Genomic DNA, 20,250 nt, shown 5'->3' on the forward strand with positions numbered 1-20,250 from the left:
TGTTCATTCAAAGCTCCCCCATAAGTGTGTCATTCACAGATCCCTCATATGTGTGTCATTCACAGATCCCCCATAAATGTTTCATTCACAGATCCCCCTATAAGTGTGTTATCTAAGGAACCCCCATAACAGTGTGTGATTTGCATATTCCACAAAAGGTGTATCATCTTAAGTTCCCCCATAAGTGTGTCATCCACAGATCCCGCTATAACAGTGTATAATCTACAGATCCCAATAAGGCTGGGTTCACATCACGTTTTCTCCCATACGGGAGCGCATACAGCAGGGGGGAGCTAAAACCTTGCGCTCCCGTATGCCTTTCTATGCGCTCCCGTATGTAATTCACTTCAATGAGCCAGCCAGAGTGAAACGTTCGCTTTTTGCGCCATATGCGCTTTTACAACCGGACCGAAAACCGTGGTTGACCACGGGGAAAAAGCGCATACAGCGCAAAAATGAGCCGACCGGATGGAACGTTTCACTCCGGCCGGCTCATTGAAATGAATTACATACGGGAGCGCATAGAAAGGCATATGGGAGCGCGAGGTTTTAGCTCCCCCCTGCTGTATGCGCTCCCGAGAAAATGTGATGTGAACCAGCCCTAACAATCATCTACAGATTATGCCTGGCAGTGATTCTGGGGTCTGATTCTGGGGTTTATATTATGCGGGGCAGTGATACTGGGGTCTGATTCTGGGATCTGTATTATGGTGGGGTTTGATTCTGGGGTCTGTATTATGGTGGTGTCTGATTCTGGGGTCTGTATTATGGTGGGGCCTGATTCTGGGGTCTGTATTATGGTGGGGTCTGATTCTGGGGTCTGTATTATGGTGGGTGGTGATTGTGGGGTCTGTATTATGGTGGAGTCTGATTGTGGGGTCTGTATTATGGTGGAGTCTGATTCTGAGGTCTGTATTATGGTGGGGTCTGATTCTGGGGTCTGTATTAAGGAGGGAACTGATTCTGAGGTCTGTATTATGGTGGGTGGTGATTCAGGGGTCTGTATTATGGTGGGTGGTGATTCTGGGGTTTGTATTATGGTGGGTGGTGATTTTGGGGTCTGTATTATGGTGGGTGGTGATTCTAGGGTCTGTATTCTGGTGGGTGGTGATTCTGGGGTCTGTATTATGGTGGGTGGTGATTCTGGGGTCTATATTAAGGTGGGTGGTGATTCTAGGGTCTTTATTCTGGTGGGTGGTGATTCTGGGGTCTGTATTATGGTGGGTGGTGATTCTGGGGTCTGTATTATGGTGGGGGTCTGATTCTGGGGGTCTGTATTATGGTGAGTGGTGATTCTGGGGTCTGTATTATGGTGGTTAGTGATTCTGGGGTCTGTGATATGGTGGTTAGTGATTCTGGGGTCTGTATTATGGTGGGTGGTAATTCTGGGGTCTGTATTACGGTGGGTGGTGATTCTAGGGTCTGTATTCTGGTGGGTGGTGATTCTGGGGTCTGTATTATGGTGGCATTCTGGGGTCTGTATTATGGTGAGGTCCGATTCTGGGGTCTGTATTATGGTGGGGTCTGATTCTGGGGTCTGTATTATGGTGGGTGGTGATTCCGGGGTTTGTATTATGGTGGGTGGTGATTCTGGGGTCTGTGATATGGTGGTTAGTGATTCTGGGGTCTGTATTATGGTGGGTGGTAATTCTGGGGTCTGTATTATGGTGGGTGGTGATTCTGGGGTCTGTATTATGGTGGGTGGTGATTCTAGGGTCTGTATTCTGGTGGGTGGTGATTCTGGGGTCTGTATTATGGTGGCATTCTGGGGTCTGTATTATGGTGGGGTCTGATTCTGGGGTCTGTATTATGGTGGGGTCTGATTCTGGGGTCTGTATTATGGTGGGTGGTGATTCCGGGGTTTGTATTATGGTGGGTGGTGATTCTGGGGTCTGTATTCTGGTGAGGCTTGATTCTGGGGTCTGTATTATGGTGGGTGGTGATTCTGGTGTCTGTATTATGGTGGGTGTTGATTCTGGGGTCTGTATTATGGTGAGGCTTGATTCTGGGGTCTGTATTATGGTGAGGTCTGTATTATGCAGGGCGGTGATAAAAGGGTCTGTATTATGCAGGGCAGTGATACTGGGGTCTGTATTATGTGGGGTGGTGATACTGGAGTCTGATTCTGGGGTCTGTATTATGCAGGGCGGTGATATTGGGGTCTGATTCTGGGGTCTGCATTATGGTGGGGGTAGATTCTGGGGTCTGTACTATGTAGGGCAGTGATACTGGGGTCTGATTCTGGGGTTTGTTTATGGTGGGGTCTGATTCTGGGGTCTGAATTAAAATGCTTATCCATGCTAAATAAATACGTTTGGCTGTTGTGGGCAATCCCCTCTATTTGTATTGTCCTCACAATAAGTTCCTTACAGCAGGGACAATATATTGGAAACATTCAGAAAAAATAATCTCCACAAACCCCACCCACAGTAAGCCACACCCATAATAAAGCCACACCCATATTTCCGGCGCACCAAGTGACTTCAATAATTTTTTTGGGCACAGCACTTCCAAAAGGTTGCCTATCCCTGATATAGTGGCTGAATGACACAGCTTGGAGGTGTTGGCAGCATGAACAGACCATATATTGGCGAAATGACACAGTGTGGAGGTGTTGGCAGCATGAGGAGACCATATAGTGGCTGAATGGCCCAGCCAGGAGTTGGCAGCAGCATGAGTAGACACTAGGGCTTCACAATCCCTGAGATTAAAAGATGAATTTTGACATTTAAATTGAAGATTTATGGTAGCTAGTGCTACCATAAAAAAATTTAGGCCCAGGCCCAGCAGCATCAGAAAACCATATACTGGCTGAATGACACAGCCTGGAGGTGGATGAATCATGAGGAGACCCTATAATGGCTAAATGGCTCAGCCTAGAGGTGGCTGAAGCATGAGATTATATAGTGGCAGAATGGCACAGCCTGGAGGTGGCTGAAGCATGAGGAGACCATATAGTGGCTGATTGGCACAGCCTGGAGTTGGCTGAAGCATGAGGTAACCATTGAATTTTAAGATTTTTAAATGTAAATTTAAGATTTTGAAATTGAAATGGAGGATTTTGAAATTGAAATTTTAACTTCCAGATTTTGGAGTCCTGGGCCCCAGCCTGTTTGTACAAAGGACCAAATATAACAAGGAGTCACATGTCACATGGCAGCACAATGACAGAGCCTGGACGTGGCATCAGTATGAGGAGACCATATAGTGGCTGAATGACACAGCCTGGAGTTTGTGACAGCATGGGGAGACCGTATAGTGTCTGAATGGCACAGCCTGGGGTTGGCAGCAGCATGAGTAGACACTAGGGCTTCACAATCCCTAAGATTAAAAGGTGAATTTTGAAATTTAGATTGAATATTTATGGTAGCTAGTGCTACCATAAAATAATTTTAGGCCCAGGCCCAGCAGCATCAATAAACCATATGGTGTCTGAATGGCACAGCCTGGAGGTGGCTGAAGCATGAGGAGACCATTGAAATTTAAGATTTTGAAATTGAAATTTAAGATTATGAAATTGAAATTTTAGCTAACACACCCAAGTTTTAGAGTCCCGGACCCCGGCGTGTGGGTACAAAGGACAATTATTTACCCCGGAATGGGTTAGGGTCAATTAAACATAAACACCATTGACCAAGGGACAAAACCCTGGGTCACTAATACCCTTCTTAATCCCACCCCCTAAAACTTAACTTTTATTAAAGTCACAATAATAATAGTGATATGGTGATCAACTGAATTAAAATGAACCTCCTTGTGTGTATATATGTATAATTGGTGAACTATGAGCTAGTTGCTTCCTAGTAGTTAGTCATAGCCAGTGATCTGCAGTCTCACTGGTTAATAAGACACAAGGGAGGTTGTAATAAAAATTGAATATGCCCCCTCTACATGTTTCGTTGCAGAAGCAACGTCTTCAGGAGGGAAATGGGCATCAACCTGTGTTGTCAACTCACCAGCTATTTATGGACCAGACCCGCATGCGCCGACCCGATAACGGAAGTAAACAAAGACACGCTGACGAACGTAGGTGTAAACGCCAGGAGGCGCGCACGAATGAGGTACGAGGTAAGCCCTTATCTGATTGGTGGTACTGTAGAGGTGTCATCAACGGCAGGTGAGCATGACAACTTGATAGGATTAGCGAATACTGATTGGTCAAAACGATGGTTGGGGCGGTGTCAGCATGAGGGTCTGGTCCATAAATAGCTGGTGAGTTGACAACACAGGTTGATGCCCATTTCCCTCCTGAAGACGTTGCTGCTGCAACGAAACATGTAGAGGGGGCATATTCAGTTTTTATCACAACCTCCCTTGTGTCTTATTAACCAGTGAGACTGCAGATCACTGGCTATGACTAACTACTAGGAAGCAACTAGCTCATAGTTCACCAATTATACATATATATACACACAAGGAGGTTCATTTTAATTCAGTTGATCACCATATCACTATTATTATTGTGACTTTAATAAAAGTTAAGTTTTAGGGGGTGGGATTAAGAAGGGTATTAGTGACCCAGGGTTTTGTCCCTTGGTCAATGGTGTTTATGGGTACAAAGGACCAACTCTAACAAGGAGTGACATGTCAAATGGTGGCACAATGACAGAGCCTGGAGGTGGCATCAGAGACCATATAGTGGCTGAATGACTGCCTGGAGTTTCCATATAGTGGCTGAATGGCACAGCCTGGAGGTGGCTGAAGCATGAGGAGACCATATAGTGGCTGAATTGCACAGCATGGAGTTTGTGGCAGCATGAAGAGACCATATAGTGGCTGAATGGCACAGCCTGGAGTTTGTGGCAACAGGAGGATACATATAGTGGCTGAATTGCACAGTCTAGAGTTGGCTGAAGCATGAGAATACCATATAGTGGCTGAATGAGACAGCCTGGAGGTAGCAGCAGCATCAAGAGTCCTGAAAGTGACCCTAATGCAGAGGAATTTCTGAAACTGGGGACCAGCACCAGCCAGTATCCATGGCAGCATAATGAGAAAGCCTGGAGGTGGTAGAATCAGCATGAGGAGACCATAGAGCAGCACAATTAAAGAGCCTGGAGGAGGCAGCATCAGCATGAAGAGACCATAGAGCAGCACAATTAGAGCCTGGAGGTGGTAGCATCAGCATGAGGAGACCATATGGTGGCACAAAGACAGAGCCTGGAGGTGGTATCATCAGCATGAGAAGACCATAGAGCAGCGCAATGAGAGAGCCAGGAGGTGGCAGCATCAGCATGAGGAGACCATAGAGCAGCACAATTAGAGAGCTTGGAGGTGGCAGCATCAGCATGAGGAGACCATATGGTGGCACAATGACAGAGCGTGGAGGTGGTAGCATTAGCATAAGTAGACCATATGGCGGCACAATGACAGAGCCTGGAGGTGGTAGCATTAGCATGAGGAGACCATAGAGCAGCACAATGACAGAGCCTTGAGGTGGCAGCAGCAGCATGAGGGCCATGTCAACTGAGGATTGAGTCTGAGAAACTCACCGACTGAGTGAAACGATCAATCACGGCTGCTGGGTTGCTGATTGAGACACGACTGCTAGCTGACAACGGGAGCTCAGACCTCTCTCTGCGACTCCAGCTGCCACACGCCCCTACTATGCTGTGACTTCTGCCTGCGCCTGATGAATTTAGGCCTCTGCTACTCAACTGTGCACGTCCTGGCACTACTCTGCCTGACATACTTATTGCATATATGAGGGGAGTACAATATGCTTCACTACGCTTAAAACAGTATTTATCTAGAACAACAGCAGGTGTGTACTATTGGCTGTCCTTTCACAGTATATAGGCCCTTGACAGATTGACAGGTACAAAATAATACACAACTTAGATGTAGGTATGTGGTATGCACTTATGAAGGCAGAACAATGTGCTACAGTACACTTAAAAAAAGTATCTGAGTACAACACCAGCCAGTTAGTGGTGCCTTGACTTTCACTGTATGTAGGCCCTTGACAGATTAAGGCGTCTTTCACACTACAAAATTACTCAGTTTTAAAGATCCGTTGGAAGTTCCGTCTGAAAATCGGCAGTAAAACGGCAGTTACAAAATTCTATACGGCCATTAGAAAATCCCATTATAGTCTATGGCATTTTTCTAATAGCCGTTTTAACCCGTTTTTGCCTGTTATTAATAATAATTAATAATGTGATTCAGGGTCATCCCGCCTACTTCCCTTCCTTCCTTGCCTTCCCAGCATTCCTTGCCCTATGTACTGACATGTAGATCCACCATTTTAGATGCCCTGGAGCCTGGACTACAGTAAATGGAGTTTAATGAAGTCAAGCGCAATAGAATCGCAGCGATATTCACATTCGTTGCAAATCAAATTTTTCCTGAAATTTGTAACAAATTCGGGTTCCTCAGCTTCGATTCGCTCATCTCTAGTAAAGACAGATATTTGCAGTAACCAATCTGATTCCCCATAAATATATGATGGTACAAGGTGGGAAGGGGGTAAAGAAAACATAAGTCTCTTACATCTTTCTAATGTACATTAAGGTAGGAGAGCAAGAAGTAGAGATAGATGGAAATAAAAGTATGATTGCAAAGGCGAATCTGTTCAAGGCTCTTTCTAGTGTTAGACCCTAACATTAATATAAATGGGGTGCCCTTTATAAGCAGAGAACCCATATACAGTATATTATTTGCACAGAACATCCCAGCAACTTTTTAGTGCAAAAATAGTACTAAAAGTGGCCCATAATAGTGCTGCAAGTGGTCCCACTATCCATTAACAGAGGACTCCATATTATCTAAACATATTCAGGTATAACATACATAGTATACATCTGGAAGCAAATAATGCCTTGAATAGCATATTTCCTATTGTAATAAGCAATGCCTATTCTGATGAGATCCATGTGAACAGTTGTACACTTCCATTAGTAAAGTACAGTACATTAAAATGTTATTTAATATAGTTGTAAGAAGTATGGACTAAATGATTTGATACAGAATTTATTTAGAGTGATGGGAAACACATGCAGCATACAGTATCTCATATCCAGCATAATGTAATAATACATTGGCATGCACTGCAAATGACTGGATCTAATCTATTACAATAATTGTGTTCTTTAGGTTTCATTTGTAATTTACATAACCCTGATGTCCCCGCAACGTCTGGAGTTCCTACTATTTTACAACTGCTGCATGTGAGAAGTTCAGTGCTAGGCACTATTTGAGGGGCTCATAAGGGACTATATGCAGGAATACATAGGGGGTAATAGTATTATAAGTGGTAGCCAGCTTGGTTTTACTAAGGCCAAAAGCTGGCAAACCAAGCTATTTTTTTTAATGAAGATGTGACCAGAAGCCTTGACAGAGGGTGGCTGTGGATTTAGTGATTTGGGGCTTTGCAAAAGCATTTGACACTGCCCCCCATAGACATCTTATAGGTAAATTAAGGTCTTTAGGTAAAAAAAAAATAGAATTTGTAAATTCATTAAAACTGTCTTAAGGGAAATACCAACAGAGTGGTAGTCAATGATTTGTACTCTCATTGGTCCCCGGTTATTAGTGGTGTTCCCCAAGGTTCAGTATTGGGCCGGATTTTGTTTAAAGAGTAGCTGTTATGATCTTGTAAAATGTTATTATCCTCCCAGTTCACTGTCCCCATCATGATAAACCAACCCCTGCCTTTATTTTTTATTATTTTTTTTAGTTTTCAACCTTTATATTGCTCTGTATTTTCTGCTCAGTCTCTTTCAGACTCAGCCTGGAGCAGCGTTACCCAGCAGGTGTGACATCATCTGAAGACTTACAGGGGAGAACTTCCTCCCTCACTCTGCTACACACATCCCAGAGCAGTTCAGTGTGACATGAGCTTTGCTTGGCTAAGGCTGCACCCCCCCCCCCCTCTCAGCACTCTAGACGGCATTTCCTGAGTTTGAACTTCTGCCCGACGAGCAGGAGTCAAAAGTATGTGCAAGAGATAGGGGGAAATGTGCTCTGGACAAGTAGGAAACACCTAGTGGCAGCTTTTTTAAACACAAATAAATCATAAAAAATTTCATGTTTTTTTAAACAAAGTACATAGTATAGAAATATTTTTTATTTACCATAAGGAGTACAATAGCAAAAATTTTTTAATGACAGTGCCAATTTAACCCCTTAAGGACGCAGGTCCTGGTGAGGTGGTACTTAACGCACTAGGACGTACATTTACGTCCTGTGCATAACCGCGGGTATCGGAGCGATGCCCGTGTCATGCGCGGCTGATCCCGGCTGCTGATCGCAGCCAGGGACCCGCCGGCATTGGCCGACGCCCGCGATCTCGCGGGCGTCCGCCATTAACCCCTCAGGTGTCGGGATCAATACAGATCCCGGCATCTGCGGCAGTGCGCGATTTGAATGAATGATCGGATCGCCCGCAGCGCTGCTGCGGGGATCCGATCATTCATAACGCCGCACGGAGGTCCCCTCTCCTTCCTCCGTCCGGCTCCCGGCGTCTCCTGCTCTGGTCTGTGATCGAGCAGACCAGAGCAGAAGATCACCGAAAACACTGATCTGTTCTATGTCCTATACATAGAACAGATCAGCATTAGCAATCATGGTATTGCTATGAATAGTCCCCTATGGGGACTATTCAAAAGTAAAAAAAAATGTAAAAAAATGTAAAAGTAAAAGTAAAAAAAAAGTGAAAAATCCCCTCCCCCAATAAAAAAGTAAAACGTTCGTTTTTTCCTATTTTACCCCCAAAAAGCGTAAAATTTTTTTTTATAGACATATTTGGTATTGCCGCGTGCGTAAATGTCCAAACTATTTAAATAAAATGTTAATGATCCCGTACGGTGAACGGCGTGAACGAAAAAAAAAAAGGCCAAAATTCCAACTTTTTTAATACATTTTATTAAAAAAAAAAATTATAAAAAATTTATTAAAAGTTTTTTATATGCAAATGTGGTATCAAAAAAAAGTACAGATCATGGCGCAAAAAATGAGCCCCCATACCGCCGCTTATACGGAAAAATAAAAAAGTTAGAGGTCATCAAAATAAAGGGATTATAAACGTACTAATTTGGTTAAAAAGTTTGTGATTTTTTTTAAGCGCAACAATAAAATAAAAGTATGTAATAATGGGTATCATTTTAATCGTATTGACCCTCAGAATAAAGAACACACGTCATTTTTACCATAAATTGTACGGCGTGAAAACGAAACCTTCCAAAATTAGCAAAATTGCATTTTTCGTTTTAATTTCCCCACAAAAATAGTGTTTTTTGGTTGCGCCATACATTTTATGATATAATGAGTTATGTCATTACAAAAGACAACTGGTCGCGCAAAAAACAAGCGCCCTCATACTAGTCTGTGGATGAAAATATAAAAGAGTTATGATTTTTAGAAGGCAAGGAGGAAAAAATGAAAACTTAAAAATGTAATTGTCTGAGTCCTTAAGGCCAAAATGGGCTGAGTCCTTAAGGGGTTAAAGAGTACCTGTCACCAAATAAATTTTTCTAAACTAACTCCAGCTATGTTTCCAAACTATTCCTAACACCCCTCCCACTCTTAAAAAAAATTTCAGAACTTTAAAAACCTCTGCATCTTACCGTTCTTCTTGCTCACATAGTGCATAGTGCAAGCTCCCAGCAGAAGAAAGTGGGCGTTTCCCAGCAGGCATGACATCACTGAAGCCTGCTGGGGACCACTTCTACCCTCACATCGTTGCAGCACTGTGATGAATAGAAGACCTCAGGCTTTGTGTATCTTCTGCCTGTGGCTCCAGCCTGCTTTGGCAGGCTTGAGTAACAGACCGCAGATAACACTGATCAATGCTTTGTAATAACACAGCATTGATCAGTGTTAGGAATCAAAATATTCCATGTAATAGTCCCCTATGGGGACAAAAAAAAAAGTAATAACTGTGTATAATACTAATAAAAGTAGGTGGCATTGCCACGTGCGTAAATATCTGCATTATGAAAATATGTTAATTAAACTGCACGGCAATACCAGTCAATAATTGCACCTTTTTGGTCACTTCATATAGAAGAAAAAAAATCCATAAAAAGTGATAAAAAAAAGTCCACTAATAAACAAAAATGGTGGCGTTAATAACTACAGATCACGGCATAAAAAATTAGCCCTCAAATAGCCCCGTATGTGGAAAAATAAAAAGTGATAGGTGTCAGAAGGGGACAATTTTAAGCCAACAAATTTTCTTACAAAAAGTTATATATATTTTTTTTCACTAGCAAATTAACCCCTTAAGGACCGGAGGTTTTTCCGTTTTTGCATTTTCGTTTTTTGCTCCTTGCCTTTAAAAAATCATAACTCTTTCAAATTTACACCTAAAAATCCATATGATGGCTTATTTTTTGCACCACCAATTCTACTTTGTAATGACGTCAGTCATTTTGCCCAAAAATCTATGGTGAAGCGGGAAAAAAAATCATTGTGCGACAAAATTAAAAAAAAACGCTGTTTTGTAACTTTTGGGGGCTTCCGTTTCTACGTAGTACATTTTTCGGTAAAAATGACACCTGATATGTATTCTGTAGGTCCATACGATTAAAATGATACCCTACTTATATAGGTTTGATTTTGTCGGACTTCTGGAAAAAATCATAACTACATGCAGGAAAATTAATACGTTTAAAATTGTCATCTTCTGACCCCTATAACTTTTTTATTTTTCCGTGTATGGGGCGGTATGAGGGCTCATTTTTTGCGCCGTGATCTGAAGTTTTTAACGGTACCATTTTTGCATTGATAGGACTTATTGATCGCTTTTTATTCATTTTTTCATGATATAAAAAGTGACCAAAAATGCACTATTTTGGACTTTGGAATTTTTTTGCGCGCACGCCATTGACCGTGCGGTTTAATTAACGATATATTTTTATAATTCGGACATTTCCGCACGCGGCGATACCATTTATGTTTATTTTTATTTTTATTTACACTGTGTTTTTTCTTTTATGGGAAAAGGGGGGTGATTCAAACTTTTAATAGGGAAGGGGTTAAATGATGTTTATTCACTTTTTTTTTGCACTTTTTTTTTGCAGTGTTATAGGTCCCATAGGGACCTATAACACTGCACACACTGATCTTTTACATTGATCACTGGTTTCTCATAAGAAACCAGTGATCGATGATTCTGCCGCATGACTGCTCATGCCTGGATCTCAGGCACTGAGCAGTCATTCGGCGATCGGACAGCGAGGAGGCAGGTAGGGGCCCTCCCGCTGTCCTGTCAGCTGTTCGGGATGCCGCGATTTCACCGCGGCTATCCCGAACAGCCCACTGAGCTAGCCGGCATGCTTTCGGTTTCACTTTAGACGCGGCGTTCAACTTTGAACGCCGCGTCTAAAGGGTTAATAGCGCGCGGCACAGCGATCAATGCCGCGCGCTATTAGCCACGGGTCCCGGCCGTTGTTAGAGGCCGGGCCCGAACCGCTATGACGCGGGGCCACGCCGTGGCCCCGCGTTATAGATCGGGAGTGGACACATGACGTTCCAGTACGTCATGTGTCCTTAAGGGGTTAAAACAAAACCTATATAAATTGGGGATCATTGGAATTTTCTAATTTTGCCCCACAAATATATATTTTTTTGGCTTGACCATACATTTTGTGGTAAAATGAGTGATGTGATTAAAAAGTACAATACGTCCCACAAACAACAAGCCCTAAAGATAAAAAAAAATTATGAAAAATTGGAAGAATTAGGAATTTTAAAAGACAAGGAGGAATGAAATGAAAACACAAAAAAACACAAAATCACTGCATCATAAAGGGGTTAACAAAACCTGTGTAGAAGAAAAGTGGAAAGGTTGCCCACAACAACAAGTCAGATTTCTTCTTCAATTTTTAAAAAGGCCTCTAAAAATAAAATAAGCAATCTGATTGGTTGCTATGGGCACCTGCACCACTTTTCATCTGCACAGGTTTTGATAAATCTCCCCCACAGTGTTTGGGTATCCACTTGGCAAATGAGAATCAATGTGGATAAATGTAAAGTTATGCATCTGGTTACTAATAACCTGAATGTATCATATGTCTTAGGGGGAGTAACACTAAAAGAGTCGCTGGTATAGAAGGATCTTGTGTTCTTGTAGATCATTGACTACAGAACAGCATTAATGTGGCCACATATATTTATACAATGTGTTCAGATTGCCCCAAAGACATATATTCCAAACTTTTTTGGATCAACACATTTCTAGATAGCGTAGCAGGATACTCCTGGTATTGAACAAAATCCACAAGCCTAGTAAGAGACCAACATACGTTAAACGTTAATTGGTCTTATACTTGGCACGTGGATTTTGTTCAGCACCAGGAGTATCCTGCTACGCTATCTAGAAATGTGTTGTTCTGATATTGCCACTGTATTCTAGAGCAGGACTGCTGCAGAACGACTATTTGCTATTCATGTAAATCCATTGTTGTGCATGGTTTACACAACCAGCTGGGGTAAGCAAATTTTATCTTTTCTTTTTTTTTTTTGTTCACGCCTTTCTAACTTAAAGGGGTACTCCGCTGCTCAGCGTTTAGAACTAACTGTTCCGAACGCTGGAGCCAGCGCCAGGAGCGTGTGATGTCATAGCCCCGCCCATCATGACATCACACCCTGCCCCCTCAATGCAAGTCTATGGGAGGGGGTCCCATAGACTTGCATTAAGGAGGGGGGGGGGGGGGCATGACGTCATGAGGAGCGCTTTCCACTTGCATTTTTGTTTCGTTCATACTGTATCTATAGGGGCCCAAAATAATATTCTTGTCATGAGCTTCTATACTTCTTTTGATGCACCCTATGATTTTATTTGTCTTGGCAGTAGCTTCCTGACCCTGGTCACAAAAGTAGAATTTACAGCCAACCACATGGTTCCATATTTGAAGCCTGACTAGTAGGACAATTTCCTCAGAATTAATACACTTATAATAATTGGGTTCTGTTATGAAGACAACTGCTGTCCATTTGCCTTATTAGGGCATCTTGATGTCATAGAGAGGAGTTAAATTGGCGTGGCTCACGTTCAGCCGGACTTTAGGCATCTGGAAGGCCACCATGTAATAATGCTTCTCTCTTAGTCAAAAGCACCATATGGTGGCAGCACTGTATAGGCTTTGTCAGCATGGCTTTGTCTGAGGCTTTACCGGGTAAAACCTATGTAAAAAAATAAGGAATAGTGGGACTGTTAAATTATGCATTGGATTTTTCTAAGTTGTGTGATAGGTATTAAAAAAACAGACTGTACTTCAATTAAAGTAGATATGTAGTTTGGAAGCCATCGCTTTGTGTTCCAATGAAAACTGTAAACACTGACACTGAACGTAACTAAGAAAAATCCCAACACAAGGTCATCATAAAAATTTCGAGGAATAATGAATTCATCTGAATGAATATTGCTGCAGCCCAGCAAACAGCAATTCGCTTATGTTACACTTGGTGCTCATTTATGTGTAAAGCAGCAGCTGCCAGTGATGACGACAGATCTGTGGCCTAGAAATCTACAGCACGTGAACAGTATTCCTATATGACACTATCAGTACGAGCTACAACACGTAGCTCACGGGCAAAACATAATAAACCTGATGCTTGCCTATCCCCGGTCCCCCAATTGAGCTGTCATTATCCTCCAAGTGGTCCCAGTGTCTTCTCTGTGCTTATTCAGAGAAAAGCAGGTCTCTATAGGACCTTCCCACACAGCCAATCACTGGCCATAGTATCCTGTATGAGGGAAGTCCTGCAACCAGCTACTTGTCTCTGAAGATGGAAGCACAGAAAAAAACAAGACCACTCGGAGGAGAACGACACCCCTCAGAACCATATTAAGGGGGACAGACATGAAATGGGGGGATACACATGAAATGGGGAGATGTGAAATGGGGGGTGTGGACATGAAATTGGTGATGTGAAACGGGGGAAATAGACACAAGATGTGAAATGGGGGTTTACAATGAAATGGTAGCATATTAAAGGGGTATTCCAGGAAAAAACTTATTTATATATATATATATATATATATATATATATATATATATATATATATATCAACTGGCTCCAGAAAGTTAAACAGATTTGTAAATTAGAAGTCAAATTTATAGCTTTTACCTCAAGCACCTCACCATCTAGGGTGCATTATGATATGTGTGGATTAATAAATAAAAAACAGCATCACTAGTACAAAAATTGAATTGTATATAATTCAATAAAAAAAAATAATAAAGTAAAATATACTACACATGTACAGGCACTAGTAATTACCCCACTAGGGCCCAGTGGGGTATCAATACTGGATGGATGACTAAAATATAATAAGCATGTACAGTCCGATAATCCGGCACCTGGTTTGTTAGTCCCGTCACAGAGCAGATGGTTAAAATGCACTTGGTAAATATTGCAGAATCAGACTCCAGATAGTCAATAGATTAGATGGTAAAGATAATGGAGGAACATTAATAGTTGTATTTCTCACCGCCTGTAGCCGCCTGGTTCTCACTGGCGTGGACCTATGGAATGCGGCTGTAGAAAGCTCTCTCTCGTGTAGCCGCAAGATGGTAAGTGGCGATCTCACGCTAGATTAGCAACCCCGATGGCACACACAGGAGCGGCGTCCAACGTGGGGAACTGGAGGTGAGATGCCGACAAACAAAGCGGGAGGCTGGAGCTTGGATCGACTCCTCAGGTGAAGCGGGATGCTGGAGACTAGGTTAACTCCTCTGGTGCCGGGGTTGAGTGCGGACACTGGTAATTGGATGCGTACCGGTAGATGGTGTGAATAGTGCCAAATCCTAGACGCGTTTCAGGGTACTGGGAACTATAGTCCTCCGACCCCTTCTTCAGTAGGTAAATGTACATAGTATGCAATATCATATGCACATTTACCTAGTGAAGAAGGGGTCGGAGGACTACAGTTCCCAGTACCTTGAAACGCGTCTAGGATTTGGCACTATTCACACCATCTACCGGTACGCATCCAATTACCAGTGTCCGCACTCAACCCCGGCACCAGAGGAGTTAACCTAGTCTCCAGCCTCCCGCTTCACCTGAGGAGTCGATCCAAGCTCCAGCCTCCCGCTTTGTTTGTCGGCATCTCACCTCCAGTTCCCCACGTGGGACGCCGCTCCCGTGTGTGCTGACACTCCTGCCAGAGTGTCGGCGTTGTCACCATCTAACTATCCACGGAAAAGCGGCTGCAAGGAACGGTTTTGACCATCGCGTCGCACCCCACTGCCATCGGGGTTGCTAATCTAGCGTGAGATCGCCACTTACCATCTTGCGGCTACACGAGAGAGAGCTTTCTACAGCCGCATTCCATAGGTCCACGCCAGTGAGAACCAGGCGGCTACAGGTGGTGAGAAATACAACTATTAATGTTCCTCCATTATCTTTACCATCTAATCTATTGACTATCTGGAGTCTGATTCTGCAATATTTACCAAGTGCATTTTAACCATCTGCTCTGTGACGGGACTAACAAACCAGGTGCCGGATTATCGGACTGTACATGCTTATTATATTTTAGTCATCCATCCAGTAAATTACTTCTATTAAAAAATCTTAATCCTTTCACTAATTATCAGCTGCTGAAGTTGAGTTGTTGTTTTCTGTCTGGCAACAGTGCTGTCTGCTGACATCTCTGCTTGTCTCGGGAACTGCACAGAGTAGAAGAGGTTTGCTATGGGGATTTGCTTCTAAACTGGGCGGTTCCTGAGACACGAGTCATCAGAGAGCACTGAGACAGAAAAGAACAACTCAACTTCAGCAGCTAAAAAGTACTGAAAGGATTAAGATTTTTTTATAGAAGTAATTTACAAATCTGTTTTAACTTTCTGGAGCCAGTTGATATAAAAAAAGTTTTTTCCTGGATAACCCCTTTAAATGGGGGAATAGATATGAAATGTGGGAGATGGACATGAAATAGAGGGAAGACATGACATGGGGGGGGATAGGACATAAAATGTGGGCATTTATTATATCACAATTACATATCAAAATTGCAATATTTACCCCTATAAATCACAATATGACATTTTCCCCAAATCGTGCAGTTATGGTGGCTCTTTTTCCCCTTTTTTACTCTGATAAAATCCTTATACTCTGCAAAAGTTGCCCACCCATAAGGGTGACTCATCCTAGTGCACTTTTTTTGCACTGAGGTGACAGATGTCTCGGCATCTTAAGACAAAAAAAATCAGAAGAAGCCCCCCTCCCCCCCTGTGGGAAGTATTTCGTTGCTATATTGTAAAATAGGAGAACATACAGCCTATTAGTATGAACAAAACCCGATCCACAAAATCTATAATTAAATGAAAGGACATCTGCAGCAAAATACAACTTATCATCTTTTCCACAGGATAGGGAATAAGTATTTGATCGCAGGGGGTCCAAACGCTAGGACCCCGCAATCTCCTGCACAGGGCTACGGCTGGAGGCATGCCGGCCACAGCGTGACATCGCGTCCGCCACGTCTCCTCCATGTATCTCTATGGGAGAAGCGGGGAGGAAGCGTTCGTGCCTCCCCGCCTCTCCCTTAGAACTGTATGGGGAGGGGGTGTACTGTCGACCTTAGAGACACAACGAGCATTAGCCGCTTATGTAGAGCGGAAATGCAGGAGCCTCGTTTGGGAGATCACGGGGGTCCCAGCAGTTGCACTCCCTCCACGCGATCAGACACTTATCCCTTATCCTGTGGATAGGGGATAAGTTGTCTTTTGCTGCAGATGTCCTGTAAGAATGATATTACAAGTGACGTGTACTAGATTACTGGAGATGAATCATTGATTCAGGGATTTATTGTGATCTCAGTAGGGGCTTGGTCTTCCTCTGGATCAACACTGCAGGACAACAGGCTTAATAAAGCAGTGTTCCCTAACCTGTGCCTCTCTATGTGTTGCAAAACTGCAACTTCTCTTGGGTGTCTGATGATGATTAAAGTTATAATTATGCAACAGCAGGAGATCCTGAGGTTGCAAAACACTGAACACCACCAGCGATCCTTTTTAACCTGCCGCTAGCAGTCAGTAGCATTCATTGCATGCCACCTCTCACCTCCCTAAACCAGTCTATAGGTGCAGACATAGCTGAGTGTAATGATCACCTGTCCTGATGATTCGTACTTCTACCGCCATCAATCTTTGGAGCTATGACGGCGCCTGCGACCTTACAGGACTGCAACATGAACTCAATGGGGGAGATTTATCAAAACTGTCCAGAGGAAAAGTTGTCCAGTTGCCCGTAGCAACCAATCAGATCGATTCTTTCATTTTTAACAAGGCCTCTGCAAAATGAAAGAAGCAATCTGATTGGTTGCTATGGGCAACTTGGCAAATTTTCCTCTGCACAGGTTTTGATAAATCTCCCCCAATCACATTAATGCTGCAATCCCCAATGCCTGACATGGTGGGAGCCATACGGTCCATGAGAAATATCATACGCTCTCTGACTAAACCCTATAGGCCAGGGTTACCAAATCAGCGTGCCTCCAGATGTAGCAAAACTACAACTCCTAGCATGCCTGGACAGGGTATGGCAGCCTTTTGCTGTCCTGGCATGCTGGGAGTTGTAGTTTTGCAACATCTGGAGGCACCCTGGTTGGGAAACACTGCTCTAGGCCAGTGGTCTTCAACCTGCGGACCTCCAGATGTTGCAAAACTACAACTGCCAGCTCTGGGGATGCTGGGAGTTGTAGTTTTGCAACATCTGGAGGTCCACAGGTTGGAGACCATTGCTCTAGGCAAGTGGTCTTCAACCTGCGGACCTCCAGATGTTTCAAAACTACAACTCCCAGCATGCCCGAACAGCCATCGGCTGTCCGGGCATGCTGGGAGTTGTAGTTTTGCAACATCTGGAGGTCTGCAGGTTGAAGACCACAGCTCTAGGCCTTTGTTCTCTAACTTGCGGCCCCCTAGCTGTTGCAAAACTACAATTCCCATCATGCCTTGACTGAGAGTTGTAGTTTTGCAGCAGCTAGAAAGCTGCAGGTTGGGGTACCTTGCTCTAGGACAGTGTTTCCCAAACAGGATATCTCCAGCTGTTGCAAAGCTAAAAATTAGTCAGTAGCTACTCCGGGCATGCTGGGCGTTGTTGTTTTGCAGGTACTACATATCAGAGTGCTGGGGGTCTGAGCAGTCAGGACCCCCATTGGTCACACACTGGGAAATGTAGCATTACATATAAGCCATTCTTATTGATTCTGCAGCCCTCACCTATGCCAGCCCCCTAATAGTGCCTATAGACAGAGGTTGTCACCCTATATAACACTTCCCCCTTAACGCTGTAGCTATCACCATAGACTAGTGTTTCCCAACCAGGATGCCCCCAGTTGTTGCAAAACTACAACTCCCAGCATGCCTGGACAGGCTTTGGCATGCTGGGAGTTGTAGTTTTGTAACACCTGGAGGCACCCTAGTTGGAAAACACTGCATAGACAATACAGGTTAAGTAAGCGACCTGTGGACCTCCAACACCGCGGCTATACTCTTTGGCCACGCCCACGGTGCGGGCAATGCATGCTGGGATCTGTAGTCATATGAAGCCAGAGACTCATGACACTGAACATTCCCCACACATCTATCCCAGCAAGAGCCAAGTCACGTGGGAGGCAGCTGCGCCCTCTGCGTCACTTCCTCTATAGCTCCGCATCCAATCAGCTTTGTGTTTATGTCGGGCTGCTGAATATTCATGAGAGAGGCAGCAGGCAGGCGGCAGAGGGGAGCGGTGAATTGAGGAGACAGCGACCCGGGCAGGACAGGGGGAGGCAGGCTGTGTGTGTGAGGTCTGGGCGGGGGGCTCTCTACAGCCTGTGTAGGCGCCATACGTCTCTATATATGCTGACAATCCTGGTGGTGAGCTGCCTGTAGCCGCGGGAGCTGAGCTGTGCAGTGGCTGCTCTTGGTGGCATGCCAGCGGGCCTTCATCTTCTGCTGCCTCCGCTGCGTCTTCATCCCTGACTCCGAAGGCATTAAATCCACGGCTGCCGGAGAGGACTCTGGGCGCCTCCCGAGGGACCTGCTCCCCTGCTCTTCCTTCTGTCTGCAGGGGAGAAGAATGAGAGAGAATGAGCCAGAGAGACACCCTGGTGCATCTGTTTGCTGGAGGGTAGGTACCTGTACACACTGCTGTCACCTGCTCACAACACACCTGCATAGGGATCAATCATCCTCTTTACTAGCCTGTGGATCTCCAGCTGGTGCAACACTACAGCTCCAAGAATTCCCTTCCATGGCATGCTGGGATTTGTAGTTTTGCAGCAGTGGGAGATCCACAAGTTGGGGAACATTACCGCATACAGTTACATACCAGTAACAGCAATCAAAACTTATAACCTCAACTATACAATTCTGCAATGGGAAACGATCAAGAAATGTGTGTGTATGGCAGGGTTATCTATCTACCCAGCAATAGTGCAGCGCTCCTGTCTAAACTAGCAGTAGTGCAGCGCTCCTGTCTAAGGCTTGTTTCACACTACAAAATTACTCTGTTTTAAAGATTCGTACGAAGTTCCGTCAGAAAATCGACTGAAAACGTCCGTTACAAAATCCTATACGGCCGTGCATGCACTATTTCTCCCGTTACTATCTTCCGTCACAAAATAACGGCCGTTATTAATAGCGGGCTATAACGGGTTAAAACGGCTATTAGAAAAATTCCATAGGCTATAATGGGATTTTCTAACGGCCGTATAGGATTTTGTAACTGCTTTTTTACAACTGATTTTTAGACGGACCTTTGTACGTTTTTTGTAGTGTGAAAGGGGCCTAAACTAGCAGTAGTGCAGCGCTCCTGTCTAAACTGGCAGCGGTGCAGCGCTCCTGTCTAAACTGGCAGCGGTGCAGCGCTCCTGTCTAAACTGGCAGCGGTGCAGCGCTCCTGTCTAAACTGGCAGCGGTGCAGCGCTCCTGTCTAAACTGGCAGCGGTGCAGCGCTCCTGTCTAAACTGGCAGCGGTGCAGCGCTCCTGTCTAAACTGGCAGCGGTGCAGCGCTCCTGTCTAAACTGGCAGCGGTGCAGCGCTCCTGTCTAAACTGGCAGCGGTGCAGCGCTCCTGTCTAAACTGGCAGCGGTGCAGCGCTCCTGTCTAAACTGGCAGCGGTGCAGCGCTCCTGTCTAAACTGGCAGCGGTGCAGCGCTCCTGACTAAACTGGCAGCGGTGCAGCGCTCCTGACTAAACTGGCAGCGGTGCAGCGCTCCTGACTAAACTGGCAGCGGTGCAGCGCTCCTGACTAAACTGGCAGCGGTGCAGCGCTCCTGACTAAACTGGCAGCGGTGCAGCGCTCCTGACTAA

General features: G+C 44.4%; 1 protein-coding gene across 1 annotated transcript in view; it reads left to right on the forward strand.

Annotated features, from left to right (window-relative positions):
• Positions 1-18,465: 18,465 nt before the first annotated feature.
• The window catches only part of SLC25A36 (solute carrier family 25 member 36), a 49,498-nt gene continuing 47,713 nt past the window's right edge, over positions 18,466-20,250 (forward strand). The window contains 1 exon segment of the mRNA XM_056564876.1: positions 18,466-19,065. Within this exon segment, the coding sequence (XP_056420851.1) occupies positions 19,025-19,065 (41 nt within the window). The 5' untranslated portion in view covers positions 18,466-19,024.

This window comes from Hyla sarda, chromosome 3, assembly GCF_029499605.1.
Source record: "Hyla sarda isolate aHylSar1 chromosome 3, aHylSar1.hap1, whole genome shotgun sequence".
Classification (NCBI taxonomy): domain Eukaryota; kingdom Metazoa; phylum Chordata; class Amphibia; order Anura; family Hylidae; genus Hyla; species Hyla sarda.